Genomic DNA, 20,488 nt, shown 5'->3' with positions numbered 1-20,488 from the left:
ACGCTTATGTGCGCAATCCTGTATTACCGGGGTTTCTTAAGAATGCGTGTTGCAAATTGGGTAATTCGAGCCAAGAACGCCCTCTGTCGTTTCAGAAACCCTCATCTGGACCAGGATTCACGCTCTAGATGACATACCCCTTAATGCAAATGCTCATAGCAAAGACAGATTATATCCGAGGTCCGTCACACAGGAACTGGACCACATCGATATGTGATTCGGAGGACTAAGAGGATCGCCGAACTGGAGGTGCTGGACACGGAGGATGAGAAAGGTGATGTTGAGAGGGATGTGGAGTTATTGGATTTCTAGTCCATCTCTAGACTGAGGTAGGATATGGTGGTTCGTGTTGGTCGGGAACTTCGGCGATAGTTAAGGCTTTCTCGTGAATGATCCCGTCGGCGTCCCGAATAGGAAATTGTTGTATGTAACCTCTTCCTTTACTACCCCGACAACCAAGATCAAGAATTAAGATGCCTAATGGGCCACTTTACATAAATAAACTCATTCATAAGAAAGCCCAACCATATTCACATCCGACTCCCACAACCTCCCCTCAACTAAAACCCCCAAAACCCATACCCAAAATGTCCAATCCACCAACAATCACCATCCTCCCCGCCTCCCCCGAAGATGCACCAACACTAACCCGCATCCACGGCGATGCATTCCAAAACTCCACACTCCTCGACCTCATGTTCGGTCCACCAACAGATGAGAACCTAAAAGGGTTCACGGCCCAGCTCGCAGAACTCATCGCAAACGATAAAACAGCCAGATTCACCAAAGCCGTCGACAACGACACGAATAAGATTGTGGGCTGGAGCTGGTGGAATATCTTCCCCGATCATAAGTCGCGCTTGGAAGGCTCAGAAGCTTTCGCGAAAGATCATACTGACCCGCCTGAATCTGCGATTAGTCCTGAGGCATATAGGGAATATTTCCGGGGGGTGGAAGAGAGACGGGAGAAGTGGGTTGGGGGGAGGGCTGTTATTTGTGAGTTTCTTTCTGATGTATTTCCTTTGGATTGTCCTTGTTTATTGAAGTGTTGGTGTTTCTTCTGCTGGGGTGGTTTCACGAATTCCACAACCTTGTGCTGATTTAACTGCAGTTCTCAGAGTCCTTGTTGTTCTCCCTGAGTATCAGAGGAAGGGTGTCGGTGCGAAACTTATGACAAAGGGCCTGGAAGAGGCAACGGCTCTTAACCTTCCGGTCTGGCTGGAATCTTCAGAAGAGGGATATGCTTTGTACAAGAAGCTGGGGTTCAAGGATCTTAACGATAGCATTGTCATGGACTTGACTAAATACGGAGAGTCGGGTATCGCGACTACGGCGTGTATGCTATTGGAGAATGGCAACCCTTGAACACGAAATCAAAGGGTGCATTTAATACGGTGGTGAATAGCTTACAGTAAACTTGCAACTCGAGCTATTAAGCTGTGAAAAGAGCCATCATTTTCTCTGTATCAAATTGCGTGGCTATGTCAGACTATGTACAGCTACCGAAAGAGAGGGAATCGTGGTATAAAAGGTTGAGACTGATTAAAAGAAAGAGGTGAAAATAACAAGAGAGAATAAGAAGTTCACAGTCATTATACATCTAACCTCCAATTAATGCACGTAAAACTCATCAAGCTTAGTAGGAGTGTCATGGAGTAGGCCTAAGATCGACCGCCTTGTATGATCATGAGGGTGGGCTTTCGATATAAGCATCAACATAGAACATCCCGAAGGGTGGCATGTTTGTGGATCATCTCCATCATCTGCGTCTGGTTGAGCGGCTTAGGAAGGTAATCATCCATTCCCGCCGATATACACTTTTCCCGATCACCGAACATAGCGTGAGCCGTGAGGGCGATGATTGGGGTGTGTGGAAGCGAATGAAGCCTCTCGTAATCTCGGATTCTAAGGGTCGATTCAAACCCACCCATGACTGGCATTTGAACGTCCATCAATATTACGTCGTACTGCTTGTGGCGAAACTCATCAAGGGCCTCTTGTCCGTTCGAGACGACTGTCACGTTGTGGTGATACCTCTGCATTACTTTGAGAGCTACCTTCTGATTGACCTCATTATCCTCGGCAAGGAGGATAGCCAAAGGACGCGTTTCCTCCGCGGAACGGCGAGAAGGGCGACCTTCCAGGGCGGGAAGAATACCGTTGACTAATTCGATCGGACGACAGGGTGTGGTCACATAGGATGTGATACCCAGATCCAAAGCGGATTTCATGGCCACTGACACCACGGGACACACTAGCACGGCGGGGAGAGTCTTGAACCGGTCGAAATTTCGTAGCTGCGATACAGAATCCATTGTTGGAGCGATCAAGACGTCGTATTGCCGACGAAGGTCTTTGCCGTGCTGAGCCGCGGTTTCTGTCGGTGCAGCTCCATCCTCAAGCCTCACGACATCCACGTGAAGGCCCATTTGTTGCAGTGTCTGTTGGATTCCTTTTCCGTCCTCATTGCAATGACCACTAATCTTCTCGACAAACAAGACTCGACAGCCCTTGTATGGTATAACATATTTGGTAATGTCCTTGACAGGCGGATCTAAGGAGGTAAATGCACAGGTGAAGTGGAAAGTGCTCCCAACACCTACGGCTGAGGTGACCCAAATATCTCCTCCCATGAGGTTGACCAGTTTCTTCGATATTGACAAGCCCAAACCAGTGCCACCGAACTTCCTTGTCATGGAGCCATCAGCCTGCTGAAACTTGTCGAATATCAAATCCAACTTGCTCTTGTCAATGCCAATTCCAGTATCTGAGACCGAGAACTCGAGCAGGTACTTGTCCGGATGGCACCTTGGTACCGCCTCCTTGATCGTAAGCTGTATTTGGCCCGTCTCCGTGAATTTTATCGCATTCCCGATGAGGTTCAGAATGATCTGTCTTAGACGAAAGGCATCTCCGATCACACAGTCTCGCACCGAGTTGTTGATGTGGTATGTAAGATGGAGGCTTCTCTCGCTCGCTTCGACTGCAAGGATTTTTAGGGCCTTAAAAACTGTCTGTCCCAAGCTGAACGGAACAGACTCGATCTTCATATGATTCGCTTCAATTTTTGAAATGTCGAGAATATCATCAATAATCACCAACAGGCTATTTCCCAGGTTATGGACCACGTTCAACATCTCCCGAGTTGGGGGAGGCAAGTCGTCGGTATCAAGGGCCAGTTGAGTCATACCAATAATACCATTCATGGGCGTCCGAATCTCATGGCTCATATTGGCTAAGAACTCTGATTTACTCTGGTTGGCCAGCTCGGCCGCCTCTCGAGCTGCAGTATTCCTCTGTATACTGTCACGTAGATTAGAGATCATTTTATTGATTTTTTGCTTTAGCTCGTCCATTTCGCCGGACGCGCTGACGGTGATCAGTTTGCTAAAGTCACCATCAGTGGCTGCATTGGTGATTTGTCCAAAGGCCCGGACCTGCGAGGTCAGATTGTCTGCCATCATATTGACGTTGTCTGTCAGGGCTTTCCACTCTCCCTCGACGTTGGCAACGACAGCCTGACCACCTAGAGTTCCATCGACACCAACCTCACGCGCAACTTTGCAAACTTCAGACGCAAACTGGTTCAGCTGACCGACCATCCCGTTGATGGTATCCTTGAGGTTTAAGATTTCACCGTTCACGTTGGCAGTGATGCGTTTGCTGAGGTCACCACGAGCTACAGCTGTGGTCACATCCGCAATCTCTCTGACTTGGTTTGTAAGATTCATTGCCATCCTGTTAACACTTTCAGTTAGGTCCTTCCAGACACCCTCGACTCCGTGGACAGTCGCCTGGCCTCCTAAAACACCATCTGTTCCCACCTCTCTGGCGATCTTTGTCACCTCCTGGGCGAACTGGCGGAGCTGGTCAACCATCGAGTTAATAATATTCTTTAGAGCCAGTATCTCTCCCTTGCAGTCTGCCCGGACCTTCTGAGTTAGATCACCATTGGCGACGGCAGTAGTCACAGTTGCAATGTCCCTGACCTGCATGGTCAGGTTGTTGGCCATGGCATTAACGTTAGTCGTAAGTTCATTCCACATTCCCTGAGTACCATATACTCGCGCTTGCCCACCAAGAACCCCTTCAATACCCACATCTCGGGCGACACGAATGACTTCGGTGGCAAATGTACGGAGCTGGTCTACCATAGTGTTGAAAGTATTCTGTAACAGGAAAATCTCACCCTTGGCAGGGCGTTCGATCTTTTGGCTCAAGTCCCCGTGGGCCACCGCCGTGGTGACCACTGCAATCTCCCGGACCTGGTTAGTCAGGTTCAGCGCCATGGTGTTAACATTGTCGGTCACTTCTCTCCATACGCCGTGCATCCCAGATACTTGAGCTTGGCCGCCGAGAATGCCCTCAGTTCCCACCTCCCACGCCACTCTTGAGACCTCACTGGCGAAAACTCGCAGCTGGTCAAGCATGGCATTCATTGTGACCTTGAAAGTGATGATATCCGAGTCCATCTCCAACGGGTGAATCGGGACTTTAGTAGATAGGTCTCCGTTGGCAACTTTGGTGATGACTTTTGCAATCTCTTGCAAGGCTGTTTGAAACGCTTTGTTCATCTGCTGATGTTTCCGAAGGTCTACCTCGTGATCGGGATGCTTGTTTGCTGCGCGGTGACGTAGCAGTTCACGAAAGAGGCTCGAAACGACTTCCCGTGGCAGCTTGATTTCGTCTTTCTGCTCATCAAGAGCGCGTTTAACCAGAGAATAGTGATCATCGTTCGCGAACCCATACTCAGGGGTATGATCGACTTGGTGACTGGTTGGTATGTCATCTAGCCTAAAATCCATCTTAGCGTTGTGATGTGGCAACCTGGTTGACACAAACATGTACGTACCATGCAAACTTCCGCTTTCGGGGCTTAGGACTTAGAATCATCTCAGTATGCTGCCCGCACAGAGTAGAATGTGGTAAATATCCATTGTCTGAATGAGGTGGCGATATGTCACCCTCCAGAGCACCATTTTGGAGAAACTGTATATGGCCTATGAAGGCCTGCAGCTGTTTCTCGAAGGCTGCCTTTGCATCGCTTGGCTCTCCTGGTAACCGAAAGAGCAAACTGTACACTTCCTCCGCCGGGGAGCCCAACGGTTGAAAAGGATGAGTGTCATGAATTCTAGTTGATATGGCAGATTCTAAACCGGCAGCCGCAGTCCTGAAGGCTGTCTCAACCGCTGCCATGGTCTTCGCCTTGGGGGGACACCGCTAATGACGGGTGCTATTGTGTCTAGAATAGTATGCACAATCCATGCATTGTCGAGTCAATGCTGTCCTGGTAAGATAATGATTAACAGAGCAGATGCGACAATTATTGTCTGCCTGAACAAATTTAGAAGCCCGCTGTCAAGCAAGATACACTCCCTATGAACAGCAGGTCAGCCTTCAAAAAGATCAACAATAGCGACTAGAAACAGAAGGTGCATTAATTTAGCGAAAGCTCCATAACATATTCATTATGAAGTGAGGTGCTTGCGATTTGCCTCGGGGGGCGACAGGACAAAGACCGTAAAGACCAGGGGTACCATGGAAATGGCCTTGTGAAGCTTCGCATCAAAGGGCGAGCGCCGTCTTTCAAAGGGAAACCGAGACACGAGGTGATTGGATTAAAGTGACTCGGAGTCTTTAGCCCTAAATTCCCCCCGCAGGGAAAAAGGCGATTGAGGCTAGACCGAGGGCATTTATTGAGTGATGAGGAAGAAGGCTTGACGTTTTCTGGTTCTTAGCCGCAGCAGTGGGCACATGATTGGCCGAACCCCAGGCCCTTGGAATGGAAACAGCCATCGACCACCCCATGGTCCCTTTAAAACTCTCGATTATCGTGGTCCATAGCAAGGGTTGATTTGGCCACTGGGCTTTTCTCCGTTCGCCGGTTCTAGAACCCCGTTATCACCCCATCCTCGCCTTCACCCGGACCGTTGATGACCTCATCTACTCCTCTCGTGCGGCCGACAAATGTATTTATTCTACTAGTATAGCCTTTGTGGCTTCTACAGGATTTTTCTGGGTCGTCAGAACTGTAATCTGTCTTATTCCTCTTTTCTCCCCGTTGCTGTGGGATCCTTGGGATATTGCTGGACCGGAAGCCTACGAAGCTAGCCAGATGATCCTTAAATCTATTATCAAGATTTGATACGCTAATTCCATGGACTCGGAAACGTGAGACTTCTCACCATATTAGTTTTCCTGGGGTTGCCTACCGCCAAAATGGATCAATTCGAGCATGGAATTCCGTTTTACGACATCCATTGAGGACAACTTCGTCGACCCGTCTGGGTTGTTTGGGTTTTACTCTAAAGGCAACGTCTCGCCGGATGAAGAATCCGAGATGCCTGCTCCTACCCGTGGCGTAACTAGGCTTTATCTCACTAGCGCTGGGGGGATTGAGGAAAGAGGCCCACTGGCACGGAAATAGATTTTGAAGCCATAATAACCCCAATGTAGCTAGCTAGCTGATTCCCCGTGCGCCCATAAAGTATGTAAATGGAATGCTTGCATTAGCGCCTGCGAGACAAATCTTCATTCCTCTAATGACCGCTACACGCACTCTATTGAGACATGTCACAAGAACTGGCCCGCACACCACCAATTATTAGCCTTTGTGATAGGTGAGGAATTAGTGTGATAGAGAGCGTGTCAACATATTGGGACTCATCATCAGTTCTCTTTTTCCTTCCCTCACGGGCAATAGATTTGGGGGCTGTTGTTGTGGGAGAGCGTCGAGGGCCCCTCGCATCTTGGATACCCTACATTTCCCGAAGAGGCATCTACTGGTTTAACCTTAAAAATTCCTTCCCTGCTCCCTTGATTCTTGTTGGAGCTTGCTTAACAACAGTTTCCATTCCCGCAATTTTGACAATAAACGCTTCCCTCACCCACAGACATTTCCTGTTCTCTGGGGTTAAGTTTCTTGCCAAGTTCATGGCGTTTTCACTCCGGACGTTTATCTTCAATGACGTTTTCAAAAAGCAACTTTGAGTATGCGAGCGACTAAGATACCTAGCTACGAGCCTGGACTACTGAACTACTGATCCTCCTAAATAATTAAAGGTCTAGACCCATTTGGCCTTGTCTTCCAATGTTCTCAATGTAGTTAGAGCGTCTTTCCTTCATTTCCGGTGAGCACTGACCGTTTTCGAGGGGTTTCTTATTGTACGTTACCCCTTGCTTTAGGTAGATGTGACACCTTGCCTCTGAGCGAGTCAAGTCATGCTTTATTAAGGCCCCCAAAGATGTCTGGAAAAGGGACATACCGCCATCTCAAGCCAGTGTCGAATATACTTGGGTAAAAGGGTCCGTATCGTCGGAAAGCAAAGGAGATTGGGACTCGCCCTGAGGGCATTCCGCAGGCTCTCCGTACCGACGACTGGCATTCTCGCCTGCAGTTCCCAACGTGTCTTGTTGTCCAGGACGGTTTCTTCCAACATGGGCATGAGTGGCTTCAAGGGATGCTGAGTCTTTGCATAAGTTCGAGACTGGCATTTTCCCACCCAATCTCCGTATGGAACCTCGATCAAGGAGCATGCTGGAAGGGCTGCGCTTATGCCCTCGAAAATCTCTGAGAGGGAAATCATGGCATCCCCGTGAGGCTCGACAAGGTTGTAAGCTCGACCGAAGAACTTCTCCGATGATGCGATGTGTAACAGCGCTAACACAACAAAGTCTACTGACACGAAGGCATCGCGGTGCTCGGAGAGTGCAGGATAACAACCCATGCCCACACAACTAGGGACTACGCGACTGAAGAAATCCTCGGAATTCCCAATCCCTGTTTCGCTGTGACCAAGGACAAAACCAGGACGGTGGATGGTCACGGCTAGACCGTTGGCGATCGCATTCCACGCAATAACTTCGGCAACGGATTTACTTTGCGTATATCCGGTGTCGTACTTCAAAGCTGCGAGATGGAATTCTGGATTTTCATCTTCCGGGATGTACGTCGCCCCAGTCAAAAGCCCTGTGGGACCATATACAGAGGTGCTTGAAACATAATGGATAGCCTTTGGACGCTTTGTGTTTGCGAATTGAATCATGTTCAACAGTCCTAGGACATTCGCTTGACGGTGAGCTTCGTAGGGCTCGATCCAGTTCACGCGTGCTCCTAGGTGGAAGATGATGCTCGCCCACTCTGCAAAATAATCATACACTTCGCCACCGAGACCTAAATTTTCCTTAGAAAAGTCTCCTGGAATGGCCCAGATCTTTTCCATGTGAGAAGGTCGGAGCCCATACAGATCTAATGCCTTGAGGATGCGCTTGACGGCTTCCAGCTCGTCTGTAGCACGTACCAAGCATGCCACTCGCTGAACATTTGACCGAAGGAGCAGCTCCTTTAGTAGGAAGATGCCGATGAACCCCGTTACTCTGGTGAGGAAAACGCGCCCTTCGCTTTGCGTCGTCCAGTCCACTATATCGCCAGGTATTGGCCGCATGTCTTTCCCGAGATTCAGGTCTGGCTGCCAAAGAGTCTCATTCTTGTCTGTCCACACCTCACCCTTTCGCAGCGACTCGATAAGATTGACGAGTTCTAGTTGAGTTGGGTGTTCATATACCATCGCGATCCGTAGCTGGACACCGAGATCCTCCTTCACGCGAGATACCAGGCGGGCTGCATGCAATGAGGACCCGCCCATTACAAAGAAGTTGTCTTCTGGTCCCATCTGCGATCCAAATACATCCGCCACAATTTGCTGAATCGGCGATAGTGGCTCATGCAATGGTGATGTTCTTTTTTGCCCTATCCTCTCGGAGTATTGCTCAACCAACTTCCGACGATCGATCTTATGGGTATTTGTTAGAGGCAAATGGCCTACTACTTCCAAACGCGGCAGCATGAGATAAGGTGCATTCTTGGTGTAGGCCTGCCTGATGGTCAATGGATTCGTATCCTCGGAAATGGGTACCACGCACGCTAGCAAAATCGACTCGGCGTCACTGTTACTATCTACGTCTATCTTTACGGCTGCTGCCGCCGAAACTAACCCTGTCGCCATCAGGATGGCCTCGACTGCTTCAAGCTCGATACGATGACCTCGTATCTTGACTTGGTTGTCACGTCGACCCACAAATTCGAGCAGCCCAGCTGAATTCCACCGTCCAAGATCTCCTGTTCGATACACCTGTTGATTGGGACAAAAGTGCCCTAGCTGGATAAATGCATTACCGGGCTTTTTGGACTCGCTGAGATATCCTCCTGCGACTCCTTTACCACCGATTACCAATTCCCCAACTTCTCCATGCAGTAAGACGTCGAGGTTGTCATTCACTACTATGACCTCGTATCCGTCCATCGGCTTCCCGATAGAAATATTACCCCTTTCCACATCGTCCATTGAGATGTTATGGAATGTTGAGAACATAGTACACTCTGTGGGGCCGTAAAGATTTAACAGCCGCTTCGGTGGGCCATATATTAAGACCTTTCGCGCCAGTTGAGCCGTTACCACCTCTCCACCGGTAAGAAGCGTGTCAACTGTTATGTATGCTTGTGGGTAGGCATTTATCGTTGTAGCCAATAGCGCTGGAGTCTGCCAGAGTACATCGATCTTATCTTCCCGTATACGTTTCACCAACCTAGCGGGATCAAGCACCGTGTCACGATCTAGCACTACTGCCGTAGCACCGCGGAGAAACGATCCCAGTGTCTCCATGATAGACACATCAAACGTGACATTACTAAGGTGGCCAAATTGCTGGCCCTCATGGACCGGAACAAACGTTTCATTGAGGCAGTAGTTGATGATTCCTCTGGCGAGCACCTGTACAGGCTTTGGACGACCCGTTGAACCAGACGTATGGAAGATATGTGATCGATATTGCGATGGCTGTAGATCAATCACATCATACCCGAGCTCCTCACATACTAAGGTGAGCATCGACCTGTGGTCCACCACAATTTGACTAAATCCGTGGGCTTCCAGTCGGTGCGAATTGGCTTTGTCGGTCAATAGAATGGAGATATCGAGATTCCTCAATAGATTAGCCAAGTACTGCACAGGATGGTTCACGTCTAACGGAACACACGTCGCCCCAGCATATATGACAGCGATCTGCGACACAACATGATTTATACCTCGCGGTGAGAGGATCCCAATCGGAACTTCGGGCTGCACTTGTAAACATCGGATCTGATAAACCAGGTTCAACGCTTTTGCATGAAGCTGAGCATACGAAAGATGGCACTCATCGTCTCTAATAGCCACCGAGGTTGCAAATCGCTTAAATTGTCTCGATAGAAGCCCAGAAAGCCCAGGCTCATGCGGGGGTTCCATTATCGCTAACCCGTAGAGACAGCATTATTCTTCTATCGAAACATGCCATTAGCAATAAAAATGGTGTCTACGTTGGCATCCTCGATACTCACCTTAATGCAGATAAGAGCTATAAAAGCCCGTGGGAGGTGTTGACGGTCCATTTGGGTCGGTACTACTTAGTACTACTCTTTTAAGTTCATGAGGAGACATCTAATGTGCAGTAACTTCCTTATTACCCCAGTTGTTCATTGGCAATTACTTGCCACCCTACGATGTAGGCCGCGCGCTTAGACATGTGAATGGTATACGAGAAAGCCAAGAGATACGCTATTTACAGCTTCCCATGAGTTCTGGCTTGTATTGTACAAGCTGATTGATCAAACCCTATCGGTTGGAAAGACCGGATGTCCGGCTTGTGTAGTACCTACCGGGTCTTTATATTTCTCAACCCTAACAAATGGATCATTCACTAGCAATAACGCATATTTTCAGGCAGAGATAGCAGCTTTGGGCAACATGAATGTCTGTAATCGTAGCAAGCCACTGCCATTGACTTCAACCTCACAGATCAGATACTATGGGTAATCTTGAGTTTATGAACGCTTCATAGAAAATGCACACTAATGTATACTGAGAATAGATGAAGTCCCGTGGCTTGAAAATCCCCGGTGGCTGAACCCCGCAGCTGATCACGTCAATCACTCAGCCCTCTCGCTTGAACCTAACTTCAACTACCTGGTAACATTCCAATAATGAAATAAATCACTCTAGATCTATCTCACCTCTCCCAAACATCCGGAAAGATTGTTCTCATTACTAGTAGCGCCAACAGCCTTTGGGAAGCAGCAACAACTTCGACCCATAATATTCACGGCACCAAAGTGGCAATATCTTGGAAATACATCGGAATGCCGCAGAAAACCTTATACGAGAATACCGAGCCCGGAAAATGCATTATTCATCGCAGCTGATGTCCTCAATTACCAGCAGGTGACTGCACTCTTCAAGCGCTGGAGTATTTCGGGGCCATAGATATCGTCATTGATAATGCGGATCTAGATGATGTAGGTAGATGGGATGGAAATCAAAAGGAGTCCGAGAGGGGTTTTAGGTAATTAGTATTAATATTAGGGGGACTTTAACAGTTGCTATACTCTATTCCTTGCTTGTATTAGGACAATATTCCAAGTTAACTATATCTCAAGCCCTGAGACTCGCTTTCCGCCATATAAAACCCGAACAACCACCGTCGGGATCTGTGTTCTAATAGTCTCAACGTGAGGTTACTTTTAAGGCTAGTAGCGGAGCTATTGCGCACGTCGCGATGGATGAAAGGAGGAATGGGTCAAGTGTTCTTGTGAGTTTTAGAATATAGAGTTTTTTTTGATTGTGACTTTTTTCCTGTGGCAATGTGCTAATTCTCTCAGGTGGCTGGGAAGTATTTTAGGGAATTGGAACCGACAGAAATGGAGTCTGGTTACGTGCTAAGTCAGTGAAGATGTTACAGAGTTTATGGCAAGTTCCTATTGACATTAGGGGTTATGTATTGCCTGGGTTTAATTAAATGATTCTCCAGTGGTCGGAAATGGTGAGCTGAGCCGAATCAATGTCTCGGGGAAAGTCTGCAGATTCTGCACCCCGTCATTCAGCAATTTCCCTTTCTTGGATGATCTGCAGAATAATGGAATAGAACAGTGAGGCGGGGCCCCATAGTGGCTGTCTTACCCTACAGCCTTAAACCTACACAGCTCAACACCGTGACTCCTCATAGACACTCCCGTCTAGGAACTTCTCCAATGATGGGTCGTACAACTACAAGAGCACTTCACAGGATTTAAGCGTCGCCTGACCTCTTGCCACCATGGAAAGGTTTCATTCCAAGCACATGTCGACTGACTAAAAATTGTCTGAACACCGAGAGCCCCAGATCATCCGGATAGCTATCCAGCTGGAGCACAGCTATTAAATCCTGTCCGGTGCTCCCTGTGACATGGTTCACATACCAGCTGGCGTTTGACCCAATCATAACCCGCGGATGTGAGGTGTAACGGCGAACCTCCATGACTGGAATGTAGGACTTCGATGATCGGCGCTGATCACCAAGCTTTATCCTCTCCAGCAATACCGAGACTACGTATCATTTGTTTCCTGGCCTTGCAACATGGTAAATGTCCCGATATTGACATCCCTTGCGTGCATGCTTCCCCGCCTCCCCAGCTCATATGGATTCTATAAATGTTGCTGATTTGCGTGACTTCATACCGAAAAGAAATTTTTCTCCTTTTTCTTGCTGTTGCTGCACTTCAAATTCATCTCGTTAAATACTGCTTGAATGCTGTATGTTGCTAGATTTCTTATCATATAGGATTCGTCCCACGGCCTTCTACATCCAATGGGCGTGGAGTCCAAAATTCTGTACCACACGGATAATGAATCCGGATCAAGTACCTACCGGGAAAGCAGCCAACAATGTTTGATCACCACCCATGCTACAGATTTTGCCACGGCGACCCAATACACCTACCGAGAGGAGGATACGAGGCAGCCAGAGTGGACTCCAGGCGTGAGAGAGTGGCTCGTGACAACATGTATATCGATTCTAGTGATGATGGATGCGTTTAATACGACGGTGGTTATTCCTTTGATGCCCGTATGTATGTCTACAAAAGGAGGTATCGATCCGTGGGACTTCGGAATCTAACATGGAAATGTTGTAGGGGCTCTCACACATCTTTCAGCAACCCCTTGAGAACGCGCTTTGGATTAACACGGCTTACCTCATTGGCAACGCGTCCGGACAAGCTCTTTTCGCCATGCTGGCTGAGGTACTTGGTCATGGCCCTATCCTACTTTCGTCTTCTGTTCTCGCGACAACTGGAACAGGTATATGCGGGGGTTCTCTGGGTCTGTCTGTGCTGGTAGCGGGTCGATTCATTCAGGGAATTGGCGGAGGAGGAGTGGTGGGAGTTTCGCTTTTGATCGTTGCGGACCTGATTCCAAAGTCGCATCAAGTACAATTTTCGACCTATATCTTCCGCGCTCAAACGATCGGTATGGTGATTGGTTCAGTTGCTGGTGGGGTATACCATGACTATACGACCTATATTTGGGCCTTTTATTCCAGCTTCGTGTTTTGCGCAATGGGCCTGTTGGTGATTCCATTTGCACTGGATCTGAGAGGACATGGACCGGAAAATAAGCTTAGTGCTACGAGCAGGTTTCGTACTATGGACTGGATAGGTGCCATGTTGACTCTGCTTGGCATGGGGACCATACTTACCGGGATCGGCTGGGGAGGAACACAGAATGCCTGGGATAACTGGCAAACCCTAGTGCCGATATGCGTCGGTGGGATCTTCTTGATTATTTTGGTTCTCTACGAGACGATGTGGGCTATGCAGCCAATGTTCAGTTCGAGGGTGTTTCGGGACCTTTCATCAACAATGCTGCAGGCAGGCGGCTTTCTCCATGGATTTATTGTAAGTCCGCCCTGGTTGGATCTATACCCTTGAAATAACCCCATCTAATAGTAATTCTAGTTATCGTCTCACCTCCATTACTTGCCACTATACCTCATCTTCGTCAAGTCGCTCAACACCACATTGATAGGGCTAAGCCTGGTTGCTCTGACGGGTCTAGCTGTACCTGCTCTTATGGTCTCGGGCACAGGGCAGGTTTTCCGACGCCCACATATCTCCACCTGGATTACCCGTATAGGCTGGTTGTTTACTATTACCGCGACGGGTTGTTCACTTCTACTGAATACGGCGATCCCAACATACGGTTGGGTTATTATCTTCCTGGTCGCTGGGTTGGGCTCTGCCCTGCTCACACTCGGATACAACCTTTGCATCCATGTAAATACTCTGAGGTTCTACCCGGGCCAGGAAACCCGCGAAAGCGCAAAGGTATCCACAACATCGATACTGATATACTCGATCCTACGCACATGGGGCATGTGCATCGCCATCCCCATCAGCGGGACCATCATATTCAACTACCTATCCTCCAAAGATTTGCTTGACATGTCAACCGGGTACACAAGCCGCCACTTCGGCGCATACGCGCCCCAGGAAGACAAAGACGCATTTGCCGACGCGCTTCAAGTCCTTTGGAAAGGTTACACGGCGATTGCCGCATTGGGAGGAATTTCGTCTCTGTTCATTCGGTCTGCAAGTTGAGCGCAGGCGTCTGTTTGTCTTATTTTTTTAATAGTAGCTCCATGATATCCCTCAAATGTGGTCAAATATACACGCGACACATCGCATGCCTTGATATATGTAACCGTTTCGTGAAGCGACCACTCAGCGGCGGAGATCAAAAGAGAGCAGGCGTCGATTGTTCGCTCTGCCTTTGTGGGACAAGGCCAATTAGACTTGACCGCCATTGGACGGGTTACTAGTAGTTAGTTAGCGTGCAGGATGCATCAAGGATTCGGATGTGTCCGCGCCGATCGCGCTCTTCGTTCTGTGTCATTAAGGTTGTGGATAGTCCACCGCACCTTATTTTGCTATCCTATCCTGGACCCCGTGCCTTGTCATACCCTACCTCACCAAAGTTATAAATAAATAAACCGAGAGAAAAACAAAAAAGAAAAACACTCATCTACAGTAATACCAAACCAAACCCTAGTCCTCAAATAGTAATAAAGAAAAAATAAATAAAAAAAAGACAATTCACACTCCCCACAAAACCCCCAACCACCATTTCATTTGCCCAAAAATCCTTGGCACCATCGCATGCGTGGCCCGACTTGCCTTACCGCAAGAACACAACCACGTACGATGTGTTGTATATTGCAGCTTACCCGCCCAAAAATAGCTTAGCTGGTGTCCCCCGTCCTCTTGGGGCCCGTTTTGCTTTAGCTTCTGCCTTGTTTTTGACTTTGGGTTGAAGGAGTAATCAGCCTCGTGCGTGTGCTGTTGGGCACCCATTTCTTTCCTATTGTGGCTTGAGGGTTGTGCCTGAGATTTTGTGGTTTGTGATATATTAGATTTTGGGTCTTCTTTCTTTCTGGGGTTGTTTTGTTTTGTTACCTGGTGGTTGTCGACTTTATAATTTATATTTGTTTATTTATTGATTGGGATTTGATTGTAGTATTAATATTTGGTTTACATTCTACTTCTACATCTACTACTTCTTTTCTTCTCATCACATCAACTTTGACAGTTGATCTTTTTGAACTACCACCCCCAGCAAGAAAAAAACACACACAAAATGTCCCCAAAACCAATACTCCAAGCCCCAAAAGCAAACCCCCTAACAACAACCCTCCAACTCCTCACCTTCCTCCTAATCCTTTCCATCGTCGGTAAAAGAACCACAACCCTCGTCCTAGCCTCGGTCTTCACCCTGTGGTTCAAGACCAGGTTCAACCTCTACCAGGACTATGTCGAAGAGCGGCGGTCTACTCGGCGGGAACGAGAGCGCCAGCGTCGGAGTCAGGAGGTTAGGGTTATTTCGGCGAGGATTGTGGAGGAGGTTATGAGGGGTTCTTCTGCTGCATTGAGGGATGGGGATGGGCATTTTGGGGGTTTTACTGGGGAGGTGAAGGCTGTTAATGGGGTTGGAGAGTGTGTTGAGGATATAGCTGAGGATGGGGAGAGTGAGAAGGGTTTGGGGGATCTTGATGGTGGTGTTGTTGTTGGTGTGGAGGTTTATGGGGTTGGGGGGTCTGGTTCTTTGGGTGAGGATGAGGTTTCTGTGGGAATTGGGGAGGTTGAGGTGTTGGAGGGTGAGGGTGAAACTGAGAAAGAGGAACAGATAGAGATTGTGGAGCAGAGATGGGAGCAAGCTGGGCATGAGGAAGAGGTCTACGAAGAACCTGTTGAACAGCAGGCGATTGATGAAAAGGTGGACGTCAAGATTGAGGTTGATGTCGTTGATGAGAAAGAGGATGATGGCACTTCTCCACAGTGGATTGAGGATATCACTGAGAATCATGATTCGAAGCAGATGGCCCAGCACGATGAGAGCCAAAAGATCGCAGAGCCAGAAGAGGTGAAGCAGGAGGAACCCCAGCGCGAAGAACAGAAGCCAGAGAGCACAATATTGCAAGAAGAGAAACAAGAAAGCGCATGGGCAGAGGAAAAGCCAGAGAAGCCCATCGAGGAAGACAAGAAAGCCACAACAGATTCCATCCCCAAAGTTGATGAGCCCGAGCCTGAGAAGGAAGCCAAGAAGCCCGAGCCAAAGCAAGTCGAGTCAAAACCCGCCGGGCTATCTCAATCCCGCTGGAGCAATTCATTGTCCGGCTCGAAAAAGGTCCTCGACCCACGAGCGAGCACTTTCCAGCCAACGGAATTTAAATCCAGCGCGAAAAGCCAATACCAATTCTCTCTTCCCACGACGACCCGTCCTCAGTCGTCCACGCCACTCGCGTATAGCTCCATCGGTGTGCTGGCATCCTCGAGCAGTTCTCCCTTATCTGCTTACTCCCCGCCGAGCATCTTCAGCTCCATGGGGAGAAGTACGCAGAATTCAACCCCATCCTATGGCGATTACTCTCACAGCCCTTCCTATGGGTACAACTACGCGACTACGTCCTCCTATGGGAGTTCACCCTCCTACACGACCTCATCGTCCTATGCAAACTCCTCCTATGCGAATACGTCTTCATACCCAAATTCTTCCCCGTACGGGAATACTTCTTCTTATGGAAATTCGTCTTACAGTTGTTACACTCCGAGTCCTTACTACAGCAGCTATAATTACGCTTCCGCCAGCTGAAGTTGAGGGCCAAAATCACCGAAACTCGAAAACAGCAAATATTTGCCGTTGACCGAGGTCCTGTGCCACCGGTAGAAATCAGAAAAGAAAAAAGACCGCGATTACTTCTTTCTCATATCGACTATTTCAATTGGTTATTTTCTTTCTTACTTTTCACCCTTTTTTGTGCGATTCTTTCTTTCAATTCTCATTTTCTTTTTCTTGCTGCTTTAGCGACTAGCGTGTTGTTATACATTTCCCGTTCTTAGACATTTGTTTGTACAACTTTGAGCTCTTCATACTGGACTGGTCATATTCCAATGCGCTTTATGCTACTCATTTCCTACGTTCGCTGCATCAGACAGTCACTTAGAGTAAGCTCACCGTGTAAGGCATACCATACAGATGTCAGATAGGCCGCAATCCATGAGCTCATTTATATGACGCCAAAATGAGTCGCTAAGACACCTACGACAAAAGGCACAATAGTCCAATTGGAATAACCAGTAGATTGATTGCTGCTAACATTTTATGTTATGCAGATGGTAGATGAGTTCAAGTTCTTATAAATAACATCAAAGCATTCCACTAAAGGGAATATGCGTAATACATGATAATAACCATATCCTTCTCGCCGGAGCAAATGCAGCAACGCCCGTTAACATGAAGTTTCAGACAGATAGGATGAGCTGTGCTTAAAAATGACAAAATACAAAGACATGCAGACAAGGCTTCAATATTTAGTTATGCTTAGGATCCTCCCATGCTCCGGATCATCATCACATAGTGTAGTTCACCCTTCCAGTTGTCATGAAGACAGGGTATGGGGTAGGCACCCTTCTCAATCCATAGGGCTCAGGCTCAGACTCGAACTCCGACTCCATAATGGGCTTCATCTCGTGGTAGTAAGGTGTGGGGACTCTCTTCAATGGACATCCAAAGCTCTCCGAGTCAAACTCTGTGGTGGACTTCATCTCATTAGCAGAGTCTTCGAATCGGACCTTCTTGGTCTTTCTTCCAAGTCTCTTGAGTGTGGAGAGGAAATTTTGGATTGTGTGTCCGTGTGCCATGGCAGGAGATTTTATCCTGAGTAGGCTGAGAGATGGGAAATTGTGTAGTGTGTGGTGTGCAGTGTGTGTGTGGTGTGTGATGTGTGGTGTGTGGTGTGTGGTGTGTTTGTGTCGGGTGAGATGTGCTGAGGAGGAAGAGAATGAGCGAAGACAGGGAATATAAAGGTTTTCAGATTAAACATTTTATTGTGCGGTGACCTCATAGCCCCTGATTTTTAATATGAGAGTGAAATAAGAATGTGGAGAGCAATAGACTATATGACGTACCTGTATGCTTCATGATGAAGGCATAAAGGCATACGCGCTCTGCGCTCTGCGCTCATACTTGTATGATTAAAAAAGTTCATGGATCTCCAAATGCGGTATGCAGGTTAGGCAGATTAGAGATTATATTGTGTAACTCGGAGTTTCTCTTCCCCTCTATCTAGTCGCACGATCACTACGAGTAGCAAACATTCTTCTGGTCTTATATCCGTGACTATCCCATTCGATTCAGTCAAAAGCTCAAGTGCCATCATTCTTACCATACGTCAAAATGCCGCTCAATACTCACATCATCATCCTTTTGGTCTCTGTGACATCCCATTGCCTCGCATTTCCAAGCATCTGGCCCCGTGCTGATATACCCCTTCCCGATGGCATGCCCAATCCCAGTGAAGAGCAGTTGAAGAAAATCCAGCTAAGAGCGCATGGCACTTTACCAAACACGCCCCTCCCATCAAAGATCAGCAAGGATGGAATTACCAATCTCCAGCTAATAGCGTTCAATGAGCTGTTTGAAGTTGCCTTCTACAACGAACTACTCCTGAACATCACGAAGAACGTACCTGGTTATAAAATTCCAAACCCCAAGAAACGAGATTTCATAGTCGAATCCCTAGTAGCCATACTCACTGTAAGTAACATTCATACTAGCGCATCCAATATCATCCTCTAATAAACTCTCCCAGCAAGAGGAACTCCACGCCTTAACCGCCAATCAAGGCCTCGAACACTTCAAAATAGAGCCAGTCCAACCATGTCGCTATTATTTCCCCGTCTCAGACTTCGACTCAGCCATAGCCCTAGCAGCGACCTTCACCGACCTCGTCATAGCCACATTACAGGACGTAATCGTGCGATTCGCAGACAACAGCGACGTCGACCTCACCCGGGTCATCGCCGCGACAATCGGCAACGAAGGAGAACAACAAGGCTGGTTCCGAGTCAACCAGGGCAAAATCCCCAGCGAACTCCCGACGCTAACAACCGGCGATTTAAATTTCGCCTTCACAGCGGTCCAAGCCTTTACCATTCCGGGGTCTTGTCCGAATTTGGATGATATCGCGTTAACGACGTTCAAGTCGCTGGATATTCTCACGCCACCGGAGCCGAAGACGCAGTTTATTCTCGTTAGTTGGGAATCGGAGTACGAGGTGAAGGGGGATAAGCTGTGGCTGACTTATGTCAACCAATTGAATGTTCCTATTGTGGAGGAGTTGAAGATCGTGTCGCGTAAAGATGGTAAAAAGGTTGTCGCGAAGGCTCTCTTCCCGTACCATGAGAATCTGATGAACGGGTTGACTATCGCGGCTGTGACGAAAAGTGCTGGGCCTTTTGCGGGTGTTACTGATGTTGCTCAGGAGACGCTATATGGGCCTGGTTTGATTATTGTTAATTAGATACGATTTGGTTGCGCTTGTCGTGGGTAGTGTTGTTAGCCAGTATTGTCATGGGTGCCGTGAACTGTTGAAAAAGATGATACTGACGCTTGCTATATTCTATATCTCACGGAAAGACCTATAATTTAACATCTGACAGTAAACAGAAGCGCACGTCGTGTTTAAGTAGGAGATGTTTCATGTAAAGGCGGATCGACGAGATCGTCGGGAATATGCGTACAGGATGTGAGAGCAGACAACATGTGGGCCGGTGGGTGTGTTCGTACATCCTTTCCTCTTGAGGTTATATTGTCGATCTTATATTGGCATGACAGTTCCACCGACGATCATGGACCCTGTGTAGCCCTGGTAGATCATAGTAATACTGCGGAGATATATGGGGTATCTAGAACATACCCTTTGGATGATCTTCTAGTTAATTGTGTGACGCTGTGCATTATACTTACATCGGCGTTTAGTATTCTATATTATAGTCCATATTATAAACGCTCAACCTGTGGGAGATACAGTCATGGCGAACTGCCAAGTCTCGGTAGGGTGATTTCACGGTTTTCAAGGACACACTCTTGAATAGAACCGAGTTCAACAATCCTAGTGGAATCATCCAATTAAGAGCTGGTGAAACAGGGGTATACTCAGCACGATAGTTCCTCATGGGTGATGCCGCACAATTCTACAAATCATGAACCAACGCGAAAGTTCAAGCTAAATTAATAATATTGTAGCTTGCTAAAGTATTAAAAAGAAGTAGATACACGAAGATTAAATATCGACCCTGAGACCC

General features: G+C 47.8%; 6 protein-coding genes across 6 annotated transcripts; 4 read left to right on the top strand and 2 right to left on the bottom strand.

Annotated features, from left to right (window-relative positions):
• Positions 1–473: 473 nt before the first annotated feature.
• AO090010000495 (uncharacterized protein) lies at positions 474–1,365 on the top strand (the record flags this gene model as incomplete). The annotated part of the gene is made up of 2 exons (XM_023233628.1): positions 474–1,047; positions 1,112–1,365. The coding sequence occupies 2 exons, from the start codon at positions 474–476 to the stop codon at positions 1,363–1,365; spliced, it is 828 nt and encodes a 275-aa protein (XP_023094202.1).
• A 347-nt stretch (positions 1,366–1,712) lies between these two features.
• On the bottom strand, positions 1,713–5,196 carry AO090010000496 (uncharacterized protein; the record flags this gene model as incomplete). The annotated part of the gene is made up of 2 exons (XM_023233627.1): positions 1,713–4,773; positions 4,853–5,196. The coding sequence occupies 2 exons, from the start codon at positions 5,194–5,196 to the stop codon at positions 1,713–1,715; spliced, it is 3,405 nt and encodes a 1,134-aa protein (XP_023094203.1).
• A 1,860-nt stretch (positions 5,197–7,056) lies between these two features.
• On the bottom strand, positions 7,057–10,283 carry AO090010000498 (uncharacterized protein; the record flags this gene model as incomplete). Its single annotated transcript, XM_023233625.1, has 2 exons — positions 7,057–7,179; positions 7,266–10,283. The coding sequence occupies 2 exons, from the start codon at positions 10,281–10,283 to the stop codon at positions 7,057–7,059; spliced, it is 3,141 nt and encodes a 1,046-aa protein (XP_023094204.1).
• Positions 10,284–11,589: 1,306 nt separating this feature from the next.
• AO090010000500 (MFS transporter) lies at positions 11,590–14,446 on the top strand (the record flags this gene model as incomplete). The annotated part of the gene is made up of 4 exons (XM_023233624.1): positions 11,590–11,622; positions 12,631–12,915; positions 12,983–13,744; positions 13,805–14,446. 4 exons carry the CDS (start codon positions 11,590–11,592, stop codon positions 14,444–14,446), a joined length of 1,722 nt encoding a protein of 573 aa, XP_023094205.1.
• Positions 14,447–15,482: 1,036 nt separating this feature from the next.
• AO090010000501 (uncharacterized protein) lies at positions 15,483–16,994 on the top strand (the record flags this gene model as incomplete). The annotated part of the gene is made up of 1 exon (XM_023233623.1): positions 15,483–16,994. The coding sequence occupies one exon, from the start codon at positions 15,483–15,485 to the stop codon at positions 16,992–16,994; it is 1,512 nt and encodes a 503-aa protein (XP_023094206.1).
• A 1,584-nt stretch (positions 16,995–18,578) lies between these two features.
• AO090010000503 (putative sexual development protein (LsdA)) lies at positions 18,579–19,704 on the top strand (the record flags this gene model as incomplete). The annotated part of the gene is made up of 2 exons (XM_001827432.1): positions 18,579–18,938; positions 18,994–19,704. The coding sequence occupies 2 exons, from the start codon at positions 18,579–18,581 to the stop codon at positions 19,702–19,704; spliced, it is 1,071 nt and encodes a 356-aa protein (XP_001827484.1).
• Between the last annotated feature and the right edge of the window lie 784 nt (positions 19,705–20,488).

This window comes from Aspergillus oryzae, chromosome 8 (assembly GCF_000184455.2).
Source record: "Aspergillus oryzae RIB40 DNA, chromosome 8".
NCBI lineage: Eukaryota > Fungi > Ascomycota > Eurotiomycetes > Eurotiales > Aspergillaceae > Aspergillus > Aspergillus oryzae.
The sequence above is the reverse complement of the archived record's forward strand: the minus strand, read 5'-3'. Positions and strand labels throughout refer to the sequence as shown.